Source organism: Malus sylvestris, chromosome 7 (assembly GCF_916048215.2).
Source record: "Malus sylvestris chromosome 7, drMalSylv7.2, whole genome shotgun sequence".
Lineage (NCBI taxonomy): Eukaryota > Viridiplantae > Streptophyta > Magnoliopsida > Rosales > Rosaceae > Malus > Malus sylvestris.
Genome location: NC_062266.1, coordinates 11,421,264 through 11,435,857, shown reverse-complemented (window position 1 = coordinate 11,435,857; position 14,594 = coordinate 11,421,264). Strand labels below are relative to the sequence as shown.

The 14,594-nt window shown below is 36.8% G+C and overlaps 2 protein-coding genes across 5 annotated transcripts in view; both read left to right on the top strand.

Annotated features, from left to right (window-relative positions):
* Positions 1 to 14,594, top strand: part of LOC126628728 (uncharacterized) — a 65,568-nt gene that overhangs the window by 45,452 nt on the left and 5,522 nt on the right. The gene's annotated exons all lie outside the window — the stretch shown is intronic.
* Positions 8,579 to 12,940, top strand: LOC126628726 (uncharacterized). 4 transcript variants are annotated; one of them, XM_050298513.1, is made up of 7 exons: positions 8,579 to 8,884; positions 9,000 to 9,054; positions 9,210 to 9,269; positions 9,506 to 9,637; positions 9,904 to 10,194; positions 10,493 to 10,978; positions 11,625 to 12,940. In XM_050298513.1, the coding sequence occupies exons 4-7, from the start codon at positions 9,530 to 9,532 to the stop codon at positions 11,631 to 11,633; spliced, it is 894 nt and encodes a 297-aa protein (XP_050154470.1). In that variant the 5' UTR covers positions 8,579 to 8,884; positions 9,000 to 9,054; positions 9,210 to 9,269; positions 9,506 to 9,529; the 3' UTR covers positions 11,634 to 12,940. The 4 variants fall into 4 exon arrangements, with proteins under 4 accessions (XP_050154470.1, XP_050154469.1, XP_050154468.1 ...); XM_050298512.1 differs by having other exon boundaries at positions 11,619 to 12,940; XM_050298511.1 differs by having other exon boundaries at positions 11,604 to 12,940.

Below are 14,594 nucleotides of genomic sequence, written 5' to 3'. Positions count from 1 at the left end.
AAAGTTTATGGACCAATGACCCGAATTACCCTCCCAAATCACAAAGAATTTCCTAAACATGCCCAAAATTGTGACTCTATTTTTTCCCTCCCATTTCGATTGCGAATTAATAAGCAAGCCATTAGAGTAATCACAATCTATCTTCTTACACTTTCGATCCAATAATTGTCCATATTTGTACTTTATTGTCACGATTAATACTTAAGTTTGTATGCTTCTACTTTCGATTAACGTTGTCGTTACCTTAAATAAATTTCAAGCCTCCTATTACAGGAAGTCCTGCTATGCATGATATTGTGACATTCCAATATCCAACATAGGTTTGCTCACAATTTCGTATGGTATAGACATATAACAGAGCCAAGTCTCGGGGAAACAATGGTTTAACTTTTACTCAAGTCCGTTACTTTGTTGATTTTTTGGTAGCAAACTAGATACATGAAACGGAAGTATATACTATTTACAGTTCACACACCTCATCATTAGCACATGTTAATTTTACGACACATTTCCTCCAACTCCATGCTGGTTGGTAACGAATGGCTCCATGTTAATGGAGTTGCACTGAAGGAAGATATGATTGTAGAACCGCCCACATGTATTGAATTTAACTGTGAGCAACAGACAAACTAGTTTTCAGGTTTAGTATTTTTCCATTTTTCGGTTAGCATTCTCCATTCAATTCAACTTCTACTACGAACTTGAGTAGGTAGTGACCACCCACCGTAGATGTACCAAGCAAAACCATATCCTCACTCTAGGAAGCAATCACCCATCGTGGATATACCAGGCATGATCACTACTAAAATGCATATGGTCCCCCATTGTGGATAAATCAAACAGAATGATAGGCATAGTTTAATAACATAGGCAGGGATCATCCATCGCGGATATACCAAACATGATCACCCCTAACATCTGCACAGTCCCCCATCGTGAATATACCAAACAGGACCATCCCTATACCACTGCTACATAGTGCAACCATATCACCACACATCTTTCCTTTCACCTCCGCACTTACAATTTACAACGTGAGCACAAACATTATCAATTTCATATGACAACTAAGTACCTTGTCATATAGGCATACAAGTTCTACTAAATACTTCTAATAAGGATCTAGGCTCATATTTTTATACTAGTAATCATACATAACATTCATATCATCTAGAAGTTCAATAAAGATGTATATCATAGTAAGGTGCCATTTATACGTGAACCGAGATATACATCAACTGGGATAGCTAGCTAACCAAAATAGGCCCACTAGGCTCTACCGAGTCTTGAGTAATACTAACTTTATTATTCAAGAATGATTCGGAACATGTTGACCAAAAGTCAACCCTCGGTCAACATGGTCAACGGAACGATCAACCACCCTAGTAATCTAATCTAGAAGATCCACCCACTAGATTTATGATCCCTAACTTCCTAAGAGTCTCAATATGTTTCTAAAACAACTGATTAAAATTTCATGATGATCTTATGGTCGGATCTCCACCAGTCGCAAATTTAAGTGATGGTCAACGATTGGTTCTAAAAACTTAGAAATTCAATTCGGGAAGATACGTACTTTAGATTCCCGATCCGTAAGTTTCTACATCCTCAAGTATTACACAAGAAATATATTATAATTTCATAATGATCCAACGGTCGAATCATCGTATATTACAAAGGTTGATAATTCTATGATCCTTTCAATTCGGAAGATCCGTACGTTGGATTCCCAATCCACAAGTTTCTAAGGTCCTTACTTAATACGTGCAATAACATCCTATAAATTGGTGACAACCCAACGGTCAAATCATCGTCTAGTACCAAAATCGAACGTCGGTATAATTATCCCCTAATTCGAACAAATGAATCATTGTATCAAGTTCCAACAAATGGACTTTGGATATGAAATCAAGATATTGAGGAAATCTTTCTGTCCAAAATCCAGGTCGTAGAAGTTCCCCACGCACCGCCACGAGCGGTGGCTACGGTGAACGAAACACAGTTATCCAACCAACTCTAATTTCCATCAAATTTTGCAGGCAAGTGGCTCTCAGTATAAAGAACAATTTCCATACCTATGACGAAGTTCAATTCAATTAGGAAGGCACCTGAAATCCCCTCGAACTGTCGGAAACCCTAAAATAGGTATCCTTTTATTCGACTTCAATGCTGCTCGGTCGCCCCTTTTGAAATGAAGAAGGGAATGTCTGTGATTAGTTTGCAGGTGATTGATGGCTGGGAATCACCAAAAAAATGTCGGAATAACGTCGAAAATTGTGCAAAAACCTGGTCTAGAACTCGGGTCATTCGCAGGTCAAGGGATAATCGAGTTAACTGCCATTTGGCAGCAGCCTCCTCCCCAATTTTCTGGATCCCCCTATATATAAAAAATAGCCCTTAACTTTGCTCGCTCATTACTCCTTGGTCACAATTTTGTTTCGCAAACGGTTTTTATCTATCCGCTCTTGGGATCAAATTCCATTCGAAAACATTAAGAGTGACCCCGAAAAGTCTAAGGATTTTAAATGATTAATTATAAAAATTCAAACTTTATAACTAAATAATTAAAATTCTAAAATTGACGAATTTAAAATAAAATAAAAATCGTATGAAACAAACTACATAATTAAATAATGAAATTTGGGGTTTCACATTAGTGTTCTGTTCAAAATACACATAACACATTTAGGTGGGTGTATTCAATTGGGATTTTAAAGGATTTTAATTCTTTTAATGAATCTAGGGGTATTCAATTGAGATTTTAAATGATTCTCTGAAATTCTAGGTGTATTCAATTAGAATTTTAAGATAGTTTATTAAAATCCTTAGAAATCCAGGTGTATTCAATTAAGATTTTAAAGAAGTTTATAACATTCCAGGTGTATTCAATTAGAAATTGATTTTAAAGAATTTGAGAAAGTTGAGGAATTAGAAGAAATTGGAGAGATTTCGTAGTGTATTTTAAGCATCCACAAATCTCACCTCTTCCCATGAGATTTCGAGGGAATTGAATCAAAATTTTATATAGAATCTCTACAAATCAATTAAACTCCATAAAAATCCATGGATTTATAAATCTATTAAAATCTCTCACATTCTCTCACATTCTCTTAAGAATTCTAATGATACAATTTAATAGAAAGAGTTTTTTTTTTAAATACTGATAATAAGGAAATGAGGAATTACTTAATTAACTTTTTATTTTATTTTATTAAAAAATGTCTTCTTTTTTTAAATACTGATAATAAGGAAATGAGGAATTACTTAATTAACTTTTTATTTTATTTTATTAAAAAATGTCATTTAATGCACAGAAGGGGATTGAGGAAATTAAATTCCTATATTATAGGCAATTAGTTGCTAAGCTACTGTATGTGACACACCCTAACCCGAAGACTAGGACGTGCTGGCCGTCACGTGAGCATGACGTAACCATAAACGCAAGCGGAAACGATTAAATAAAATACGAGTCAACGAAAACCACTAAATGCAGTTATTTACAACCTAGCATTCTATGTGCATAAGACTGTACTAAACACACATAAACAGAGCATAAGCGTCTAGGTGCAGTCAAGTAGGACCATAACTAATTTACAACACCCTCGGGTGAAATCCTACATTTATTTAGTCTGTCAGAACGCCGAAGTAGTCCTCGTAGGCCACCAACGCCTCAACTATCAACTAGAACCTGGAGGGGCGAAAAAACAGAAAACGTGAGTGGGCGAAAATAAGCTTTTCCAAATCATTTCATAAATCCACAATTATAACCCCTTTTTGGAAAACCTGTATACTTTCCCAGAAAAATAGTATATAGCATATATATATCTCAACCATCTCGATCATCAATCTTATAACAGATTCAATAAAGAATGTACCATGCCAAATTCAACAGTTTAGTATGAATGCATTGACATAATATAAATCAGGTAAAAGATAGTAATCAATCGGAGGCCCTCTAATGGCCCTGAACGATTGAACCTAGAGCTCAAAATCTATCACTCTCACTCTGCCGGAGTCACCTCTGTGACCTGTCCGGCCTTCTGCACATAAGTCGGAACCACCTAATGTAGTCTGTACGACTTAATGGTTAATATTACGCTCTAGTGCTTTTCTCATCAATCATCTGTACACATAATCTAAGGTCACCCACCAGTCGAAATCTCACTAACACTCTACGACTGGCCCGTCGCACCCACTCCGCGTGGACTGTGCGACCAGCATCTACTTGGATCCAAGGCGAGCGTGCGATGCGGTGAATACTATAAGCACTAACCATGGTGCAGGATATGAGCTCAATATATATCATCATCATGACAGTAATTAAATACTCACCTGATACTCACCTGTGCGTCCACAGCACCATTTTACATATATGCATCATACGACAGTTCATAATATTCATAACATTCTATGCATGGCAATCAAATCATTTTTCATTTCATTTCAATATACTTTTCATTTAATTTTGATTTCTGGGGAAATCGAGTATATAGGTATATATATAAAAACAAATGCCCACTCACTGGTATGTCGCCGGGTCGTAACCCCCTTGACGCCCCTGGATGTGCTCGTCCTTGTTATAAGTCCCACCTAGAAGTGAAATAACTAAAAAACATCATTTAACGCACAATTAACGCACCTAAACCAAACTAGGTGATTAATTCTTCAAACGATGCTCAAATTGGGTATATGAATATACCACGGTGACCTACACAAACTCAGGATCATCCCCATATTTTTAAAATAATTTTTGGAGGTCTCACGCGCCCCCACGCGCCTGACGTGGCACGGACCTACGCGCCTCCCACGCGCGGCCACGTGCGTTGCACACTGACGGCGTCAGTTAACGCCGTCAGGAATATTCCGAGAATATTCCGTTAAAACCTAACCGTTCCGTTAACGGCGTCAGGAATATTCCGTTAGAACTAACGGAATATTCCTGCTTCTTCTCCGATGGACTCTCGCCGGACTCCGGTCACCGGAAAACTGGGAAAATTTTCTAATTAACTATTCTCACTCGTTTTTCGTCCATTTTTCTCGAATTTTACACCAAAATGAAGCATTTAACATGTACAATCACGTTGGAAGGGTTTTAAACACTAAAAATCACGGGATCATACCTTCCAAAATTTCCCAAAACTCGGCCAAACGTCGAACTAGGTATTCCGACGTCCAAAACTTCCAAACGTTACACTCCGAGCATCCTTGGAACTTCCTAAGACTCCCTGTGATCTTGTTTTAACCTAAAACGTAACCATTTAGAAGATCATGAACAGTGTCATTTCACGGGGCTTTAAAAACTAGGGTTTTTCGAAGTGAAACTCACCTGAAATTGGTATCCCCGTGTTCGTGAAGTCCTCAGGATTGCAATGGTGGTTTTAAATTGGACGTTCGTGGAGGTTTGATTGAGGTTGTGTGTGTGAGTCCGTAAGTTCGAGAGTAAGAGAGAGAGTGAAGGTTTGAGGAAGAAAGAGAGTCTGAGTAAGAGAGAGAGAAGGAGTTACGGGTTTTAGGGAGGGAAATAAGGAATGGGGATCCCACGCGGCCCCTTCTCAGTCCTTAACTAAACTTAATACAAAAATGTAAACCTAATTCTAAGTTCTTATCCCACAAGACATTTTAATTAACCAAAAGTTATGAACTTAGATTAAAACCAACTTTACACTTACACACCTTGTCACGTTTAGGGATATTTTCGTACTTTCACGTCCTCGGAATTTATAATTCCGGGACGGGCTGTGACAGTATGCCTCTATATAAATGCATTTAAATTAATGACATGGAAATTAAATAAATAGAAAATTATTGAGGTGGCAATTGATTGAAGCACCTTAATCAAATCTTTAAAAGGGATGAATGTTTAATCTAACAACTATAGAAAATATGTAGAGCATTCTAATTTTCCCTATTTTTTTACTCTAATGCTTCACCTAATTGTATCCAACATGCTCAAAATTTGTAATTGGTTAAAACTTTAAGGCCATGTTTGGTTGAGGTTCCGAGGGATTAATGCCAAAAGGAACACAAATTAGTGTTTAATATTATATATCTAATTTCAAATTGAAGCACTTTTAATTGTACATGGTAATCTAGTTAGGAACTTAGGATTGGACGGCATGGATGAAATATATGAAAGACGATATCATCTATACTAAGGGGAAGCGTGGGCTTAGCCTCCTTAATTTTTTAAATACAAAAGTTTAAAGGAGAAATCGGAAGATAAATGAAAGTTCAAGGAGGAAATTAACAGTTACTTTAAAAAGAATAATAAACTCGGGTCAGGTCAAATAAAATCCTGGCCAAAGACCCGAATAAGATTTGTTGGGCAAAGGCGCTCCTTTTTCTGTCCAGAAGCCCCCAGAAAACCTGCCCATTGATTCATAGCATCTTATGCTTCAGCTCAAGTAAGTTCTCTATCTCTGAGACTTGTGATTATTTTTGTTGATAACCGAGATTTTAGAATTCTAATGATTTAGGATTTTGCTTAACAAAAACCATGACTATATACAAGGTTCTAAAAATCGCTAGGCGGTAGTCTGGCGGCGGGTAGGGGCCTAGCGCCTAGGTGGGTAGGAGGGCGCCTAGGCAACCTAAGCAGATTTATGTAAATTTATTATATATCTTGTAAATAAGTGCCTATTTACACCTAAAAAAAAACATATACTTGTATGGATAATAAAAGAATGATAAAATGCGAAACTAGAAGTAGAAGAATATACAAATTATATACATCCAAAAAGTTCAATATTTAAAAAACATTAAGCATATAAACATAATGAGGAGGACTTGGATTGGACATAGAATAAATTATTTAACCTTGTTGTATCTAGTTTATTTCTTTTATTTGTATGTATCCCCTCAAAAGTGCTCCAATTCGTTTCACTATTGGATGAACTTGTAGTAAATCCATCATTTGCAAATTAGGTACACCATTTCTATAAGTATACCATCATGAAACCAAAAAAAACAAAGCACACAATTAATAAAAAATATAAATAAAAAAAATTGCGTAGGCGCCGCCTAGGCCGATTTTTAGAACACTAATTATACATACAATCTCCATTATCTGGGTTTTCCCTGAGAAAATTTTGACAAAAAAAAAAGAAAAAAAAAGGGTTTCTCCCTTATCTTATATTGTTTAAGTTGCTAAATTAAGAGTAAAAAGTTACCCATCAATTAGCTGTTTATGTGTTTGTGCTTGCATCATGTAAAATTGTAGTGGTAAAACTTGACGCTGAGCATTTTTTTTTTTTACTCTAATTCATCACCTAATTGTATCCAACATGCTCAAGATTTGTAATTGGTTTAAAATTTAAGGCTATGTTTGGGTGAGGATCCGAGAGATTAATGAAAAAAGGAACACAAATTAGCTTGTAACATTGTCTCTATACTAAAATCTAAAGCAGAAAAGTACTGTTTGTTAACAGTACAAGGGCGGAAATGCCCTTCTATTCTATTCCTTAGTGTTCTGACTTTTTTATTTTACCATTTTATCCTTCACTAACAATTTTCGACCAAAAATACCATTCCGTATTCGGGTTATATTGAAAAATCTGGAAAATGATCATCGACGGATCATTTTTCTTGGGATCCTTCCGTAATCCTGACCGTTCATCATACATCGTGCGGTCAAGTTTCGGTAGGTACTATTTATATTTAATTTTAAATTTTAAAATGATTTCTAACAACACGATATACGATAAATAATCAGGATCACAAGATTCAAGGATCCCTAAAAAAATGATCTGACGAGGATACTTTTTCGAAAAATCTCTCAATCTCTAGAATTTTCCTTGGTTCCTATCACCCATCCCCATCCAACTCAGAACTGGTTAGGTATTGCTATGTTTTAACAAAAAAAAAAACTGATTCTGATGTGATGTGAGAATAAACTCATTTTTGCTGCTTAATGTTTTCAACTTTTTTTACCTAAAACTATAAAAATAAGCTGTTTTTAAGAGTTTACCAAACATATTTTTAAACTCAACTTTTTATAAAAGTGCCTAATTACCAAGTCAGTACTCACCATTCCAACCCCACTAAGGGCTGGTTTAGTATTGCTGTGTTTTTAAAAAAAAACTGTTGTGATAATAAGCGGCTGTGCTGTGAGAATCAGCGACTATGAAATAAAGCAGAAGAATGTTTGGTAAACTTTTTTGTAAAAGTGCTTTTGGAAAAAAAAAATAGTCTGATAGTGGGTATTTTCATTAAAGGAGCATTGTAGCTCTGTGTGAATTGAAAAAAAACCAGTTTTCCAAAGTTGCAAATAGCAGCTTCAGCTTTTTCCTTTGATTTCAGTTTATTCTCACAGCAGCTTCCAAAATAAGCCATTTTTTTTAATTTACCAAACACCTAAAACCCTCACAACTTTTTTTCAGAAATGCTTTTTTTTAGGAAACTTTAACGAAAAGCACCTGGTACTGTTCACTTTAACGAAAAATTATATTTTTACACTAAAAAGTCAACCCTGATACTATTTACTTTACCCTTTATTTTATCCTTATCATTAAAACTCAAAGATTACAAACAATTTTCATTAGTTTTCTTTCATTTTTTTTTTTTAAGACCTCATTCCCAAACCACCTCTAATTCCTCTCCCCCTCCTTCCCACGCCTAATTCACTCCACCCTCACTTCTCTCTACGCCACTCAGACTCCCCCATCTCCCAACACTGTCAATCTCTCTCATCCCTTACTACTCTGCCTCTCCCATCTGACCCCGCTCTGCAACTCTCCTTCTCCCTCTCAGCAAAACCGAGAACCACCACCATATCACCTCCAAACACCACCCAAATTCACCCAAAAATAGATTTCCAAGAAACGCAGTGTGCGATGCCTGTTCCGTCTTGATTTAAGAAGATTTGTCAAGCGACTGTAATTACATGGTAAGTTGGCTTAAAGCAGTTCCAAAATTTGGGATATTTTTAGGTTTTTCTGATTCTTGAAGAAAAACCATGGTTAAGAGTAAATTAATTACATTTTAATTTTCATTTAATTCAGGTAACCGTCTTCAGTTTTTTGGTTTGAACGCTGGAACCAGTGATCTTTGAAAAAGGTTGGTTCTTGAATATTTTTATTTATATCCTTTTGGTTGTATGAATGGACTTCCTGTAATCTAAATGAATCTATATTCAATATCTGTTTTTTTATACTGTATTTGCTTTGTTAAATTAGTTTTTTTTTGTTGAAAAATGTTATTTGGTTTTGCAGATCAAAGGGATCAAGGCGGTGGAGGAGTGGGTTAATGGTTATGTGTTCTTCTTGATAATTGTATGTGTTTATGCTCTCATAATATTGTGAGATATCATGGGATTGTTTGTGTCTTGAAGCACTTTTCATTGTTCATGGTAATCTAGTTAGGAACTTAGGATTGAACGGCATGGATATATAGTTCGTTGATTGCTCTGGTGCAGTTTCAATTGTCGTTATGTCGCGGTCGTTCCTTGGTTACCGCTGTCTGCCTATGTCACTGATGCCACCGATTTCTCACTTCTGTTAAATTTCAGTTTTTCGATTCAGTAGATGTATTAATGGAACGCTGGCGTGGAGTTTTAAAGGTCCCGTTGAACCCTAATGCCAGGACCTGCTACCAAGTTGCAGCATCTCTCTGCCTATCACCTTCTTCCAACACACTAACTGTAAGTTCTGGATACTCAACCAAGCACTTATAGCATTTCCATTTATCGCTTGGTGAATTATCATGAAAGATACGCATTTCTGATCACAGCTTCTGCTTTTTCCACAAAATGTTAGAAATAGAATCGCTGCTAATTTCATATGAAGTAGTGTATAAGTGATGGATTATCCACTTTTTCTTCGGGGCAGCTCTTACACCTTACCCAATTATGTCTCTTTTCTGACTTATGAAGACTTGGCTGTATCTTCTACTTTTCCTGGGAAGCAGGTTCCTTCAGCAAATGTCATATTTTTCAATGGAGATCGAGTGGCAGGAACCAGGAATCCAGTGATCGAGAGGCTATCTGACTTACAAAATATAGCTGAAATACTGGTTTCAAAGATTGGTGGTTCAACCAATGCTTGGGTTATTGACGCTTCTGTTTTCAATGGGCCTTTTGCTGTGTATCGGGACTTTATTCCATCTGTTAATCAATGGGGAGAGCCAAAATCGTACTGCCCTATTGGATACCCTGCTTCTGGGACCATTATTTCCCTCCTGTCAAGGTGCCTTGAAGAGGTAAATATCGTACTTCATTGGCCTCTTCAAAATTTTATATTTCTTCACTTGACACTTATAGAAATAATTAAAGATATCAACCTAATGTAGTAGTGTTTCTGGAATTTCTTGGTTGTTTCCTTACGACATAAGTGGCACATTTATGGGATAGAGGGGAGTGTTAGTCATTATGAATCTAAAATTGTACTATTTATGATCCATATTTTAAATTGAATTGGATAAAACGCTTTTTATCTGTCCAACATAAGAGGCTATTAGACGATTCTTATCTCATAAACTAAATTTCTGATGATGGCAGGTGAAGAAGGACAATGCGATACAGAAAGAACAACTCCAACAAGGAATATCCACATCGCATAATCAAACCAAAACATTACTTTTTGGATTTAGTAAGGGTGGTACTGTCCTTAACCAGTTAGTTACTGAACTTGGGTTCTTGGATGTCAAATCCTCTGGAGGTGCATCACTCATGGAGGAAAAGCATATTGGCGTGGAAGAAGGGATTCATATCGTACCTAGTACAAAAAAAAGCCTTTTAAGCAGCATCAGAGAAATCCATTACGTCGATGTTGGATTAAATTCACCTGGTGCATATATCACTGACCAAAGTGTGATTGAGAAAATCTCAGAACGCCTGATACAAGGAGCTGCAGCAATCTGTTTTATCCTACATGGGACACCGAGGCAATGGCGTGACAACAGGCGAGCTTGGATATCCAAAGAAAAAGAACAGTTGGTTCATCTGCTGGAGTCTGAAGCTCAGAGAAGTGGAGGAAAATTGCAGGTGTGCGAGAAATTTTATTTTGCTGATAGGACTCCTAATTTACAGATGCATTTTGAAATAATTGAAAAGTTGGATTTGAGTTAACAGCTATAAAAATGTAGACATGATTGCTGAGGTTATGCTATGAAAGTGGAATAAATAAAAAAGGTAGTTTATAATAATTCATACCAATTTTTTTCTCTCTTTTTTACCAAATGATAAGGGCGGTGGCTCAGGCCGCTCCCCTAAGCGTCCCCACTCTTCGACAAGTTGAAATCGTGGTGATAGTTTATGGGCTGTGCTTATACTTGGATGCAGGTTTCTCTTCGATTACCCTCGAGTCTGAGTCTGTAGTGAGTATATATGTATTTTAGTGTTGCTTGTAGCTCGTAATTTGGGTAAGTTTGCTTTGAATTGTTAATGACTTCCATAACTGGGTCTTTTTCTTAATGAACGCATTATTATTGTGGTCAAGAATAAACAATCAATCCTTTTTATGATGAAATGATAAGTTAGTATTATAACATGAACTTGTAAGAAAACAACACTCTTAAGCATAACAATTAACGCTAAACTGCGGAAAAGTAAATTATTATTGAAATAAAAATCTGTTTAATTACATATGAGAAATTAACAACTGATGTAGTCCCACTTTTCGGAGGCAAAGTCGAATTGACAGTCTGAACAAAAAGATGCTGGAGTAGTCGAAGGTGAGCAAACTCCATCATAAGGTGGCGGCACTGGCGAACGTAGTGGGAGTGGGTATGATGACGGTCATGATGGAGCGTCCGAAGGCAAGTTCGAACCAAGATAACGATACAGCAATGGTGTACATGTGGGAGAAGAAGATGATAGGGTATTTAAGGGTGAGTACAGACCATATTGAGGAGGGATCAGAAGGATATTAGTGGGATAAAGTGGAGTATATAAAGAATATCGATTATCATAAGGAGATGGCCATGGAGTGTAAGAGGAAAAAAATGGTGGTGCATCATAATAAGGTGGTGGCAATGGAGTGTAAGTGGGATATGGTGATGCCGGCCCAGTACTGCTTGAAGGCGTAAATGGAACAAAATAAGGAGGCGGAGGATATTGATACAACAATGAAGTTAAAGCAGGAGAAGATGGCGGAGAAGGTAGAGGCAACGAACTAAAAGTAGGAGAAGATGGAGGAGTAGTTAACGGTGAGGATGGATCACAAGGAGGAGGCAACAAAGTAAAAGCGGGAGAGGATGATGGAATAGGTGAAGGCAACAGAGTAGTTGACGGCGATGACAGACAACAAGAAGGAGAGGGCAGTGCAGAATTGCTTTCAGTGGAATTAGGGGTTGCACAAGGACTGTAAGGAATAGTTTCCCAAGACGAAAAATCGTCATTGTCATCGTCATCACTCAGCTGATTATCAATACTTTCCCAGGAACATAAATCATCATTCTGATCAACACCGACCGCTTGTTCAGGATCATACGTTGCTTTTGGTCCGGGGATTGCACTCTCTGGCTGGAGCATAGTAACAGGAATCGGTGCCGGATGTCGGTTTTGAAACCCGGGATTGAATTGTCCCGTCCTCTGCATGTTGGAAGCCATGATTGTGAAACAAGTTGAAGAAGTTGAGCACCACCAATTCGACAAATATTGAGTATAATATTTTAAGTTTTGGGTTTTTGTTTATATATATTGAATAACTTCAGGGTTTATGTATGTGTATATAGGGTTTTCCTAACCCTAATCCACTTGAAGAAAGGAGTCGAAGGGTTTTCCTAGACCTAGTCTATCTCTACTTTCTTACTTGCCCTAATCTCTAAAGACTTTGGTTAGGCCGAAGATCTGACAAGTACATGGGCTAGGTGAACATCTTGGTCAGATGCCCCCACAATAGAACAAGTTTATTTTCACGTGACATGTCAACTTAATAATATTATATTATGTGGAGAAAATTTTGTAATAGCATTGTTTTAATATTAAACCCGTATGTTGCAGTGACGGTGAACCTGTTCATATAAGTCTTTTTTGAATTTGGTAAATAAAAATTTGGTGTAAAGTTTCATGTGTGTGAGAAACTTTATTTTTCATAAACTGATTTGCAAATGCACTTTGAAATAAATTAGAAATGGAGGTGAATTAAACTATTATACAATTGTAAATTATACGTGTTGTAATTATATTATATAAAAGAGGGTAAATTAATGAAGTTTTTTTCAATTAAATTATGAAAATATCATGTTTGTTGTTTGTACTACACATGCATCAAATGTTTTCTGCACTTGTCATTTACAAGAATGAATAAAAAAATAAATGCTTTCTGCACTTCTCATTTACAAGAATCAATAAAAAAAAATAGTTATTGAATTGAATGAATAAAAGAGAATCAACAGATAAAAATAAAGTGTAGAAGTGTGCGGGAGAAACAAAATGAGTGGTAAGAGCAATTCCACCCCTAAGGACTTTGCGTCAGCTCCAGCGCATTTATCCACTCAAATGAACAGTAACAGACTCCAATGAACAGTAATAGGCCAAGGCATCTCCACCCCTAAAAAAATGCGCTGGCACCTAGTGAAAAAATGCGCTGGCACAAACGATCTTCATCCCTACAAAATGCGCTGGCACCCAGCCCATTTAAAATATTTTTAAATTTTGTCTAAAAGAATTAAAAAATAAAATAGTTTTAATTTCGGATAGGAGTTTTAACCAATCTCGTCACGCCACATGTCATTATCTGAACGTACTATTTTGTGAATAGATTTCTGCTAAGATTTTCAACCAATCCCGACACGCCACGTGTCACTTCCGTTTTACAATAATTTAGCCAAGATTTCGATAAGATTTTCAACCAATCACGTCATGCCACATGTCATTATCTGAACGTACTATTTTGTGGATAGATTTCCGATAATATTTTCGACCAATCCCGACACGCCAAGTGTTACTTTCGGTTTACAATAATTTAGCCAAGATTTCGATAAGATTTTCAACCAATCACGTAGTGCCACATGACATTGTCCAGAACCTCATCCTTTCTTTTTTTGTCCATATAAACCCTACATCCCTACATCCATCCTCACACCAAGCTCAATCCTTCTTTTTAGCTCAGAATCCTTGTTCATCGTTTTTCAAATCTTGAGTTCTTATTACAATGTCTTCTTCAAGAAGGGTGTATAAACAATTGCAGGAGCAACAACAAAGGTTGTTGGCACAACAGGCAGAATTGGCCAATCTCGAGGAAGGTGGAAGTGGAGGTGGAGATGAGGCTTTCTTCATGGAGGAGGATGAGGATGATCACCATAGAAGGCAGAAGGCCTCACATTCCCGCCGTGTCATGGAAGTCGTGGGTCAGATAGCCAAACCAAGACGTGTTGCAAACCTCGATAGAAAAAGGGAAAAACGAGGTAAAAATCTATTAGAAGATTATTTTATTCCCAATAGCATATTCCCTGATCATATTTTTAGACGGCGTTTTAGAATGAAACGAAATTTGTTCAACAAAATCATGAGTGATATTTGCAACCATGATTCATACTTTGTGCAAAAAGAGGATGCTTTTCATGTTCTAGGTCTTATTCCCGAGCAAAAAATTACGGCATCCTTGCGAATGCTTGCATATGGAGCATCTGCAGATCAAGTGGATGAGATCGCGAGG

Excerpts from the sequence above, each read along its gene's own strand:
- LOC126628726 (XM_050298510.1), top strand. The coding sequence starts at position 9,530 with ATGGAACGCTGGCGTGGAGTTTTAAAGGTCCCGTTGAACCCTAATGCC. Across the intron at positions 9,638-9,903 it reads CTTCTTCCAACACACTAACT|GTTCCTTCAGCAAATGTCAT; the intron begins GTAAGTTCTGGA and ends CCTGGGAAGCAG. Across the intron at positions 10,195-10,492 it reads TGTCAAGGTGCCTTGAAGAG|GTGAAGAAGGACAATGCGAT; the intron begins GTAAATATCGTA and ends TGATGATGGCAG.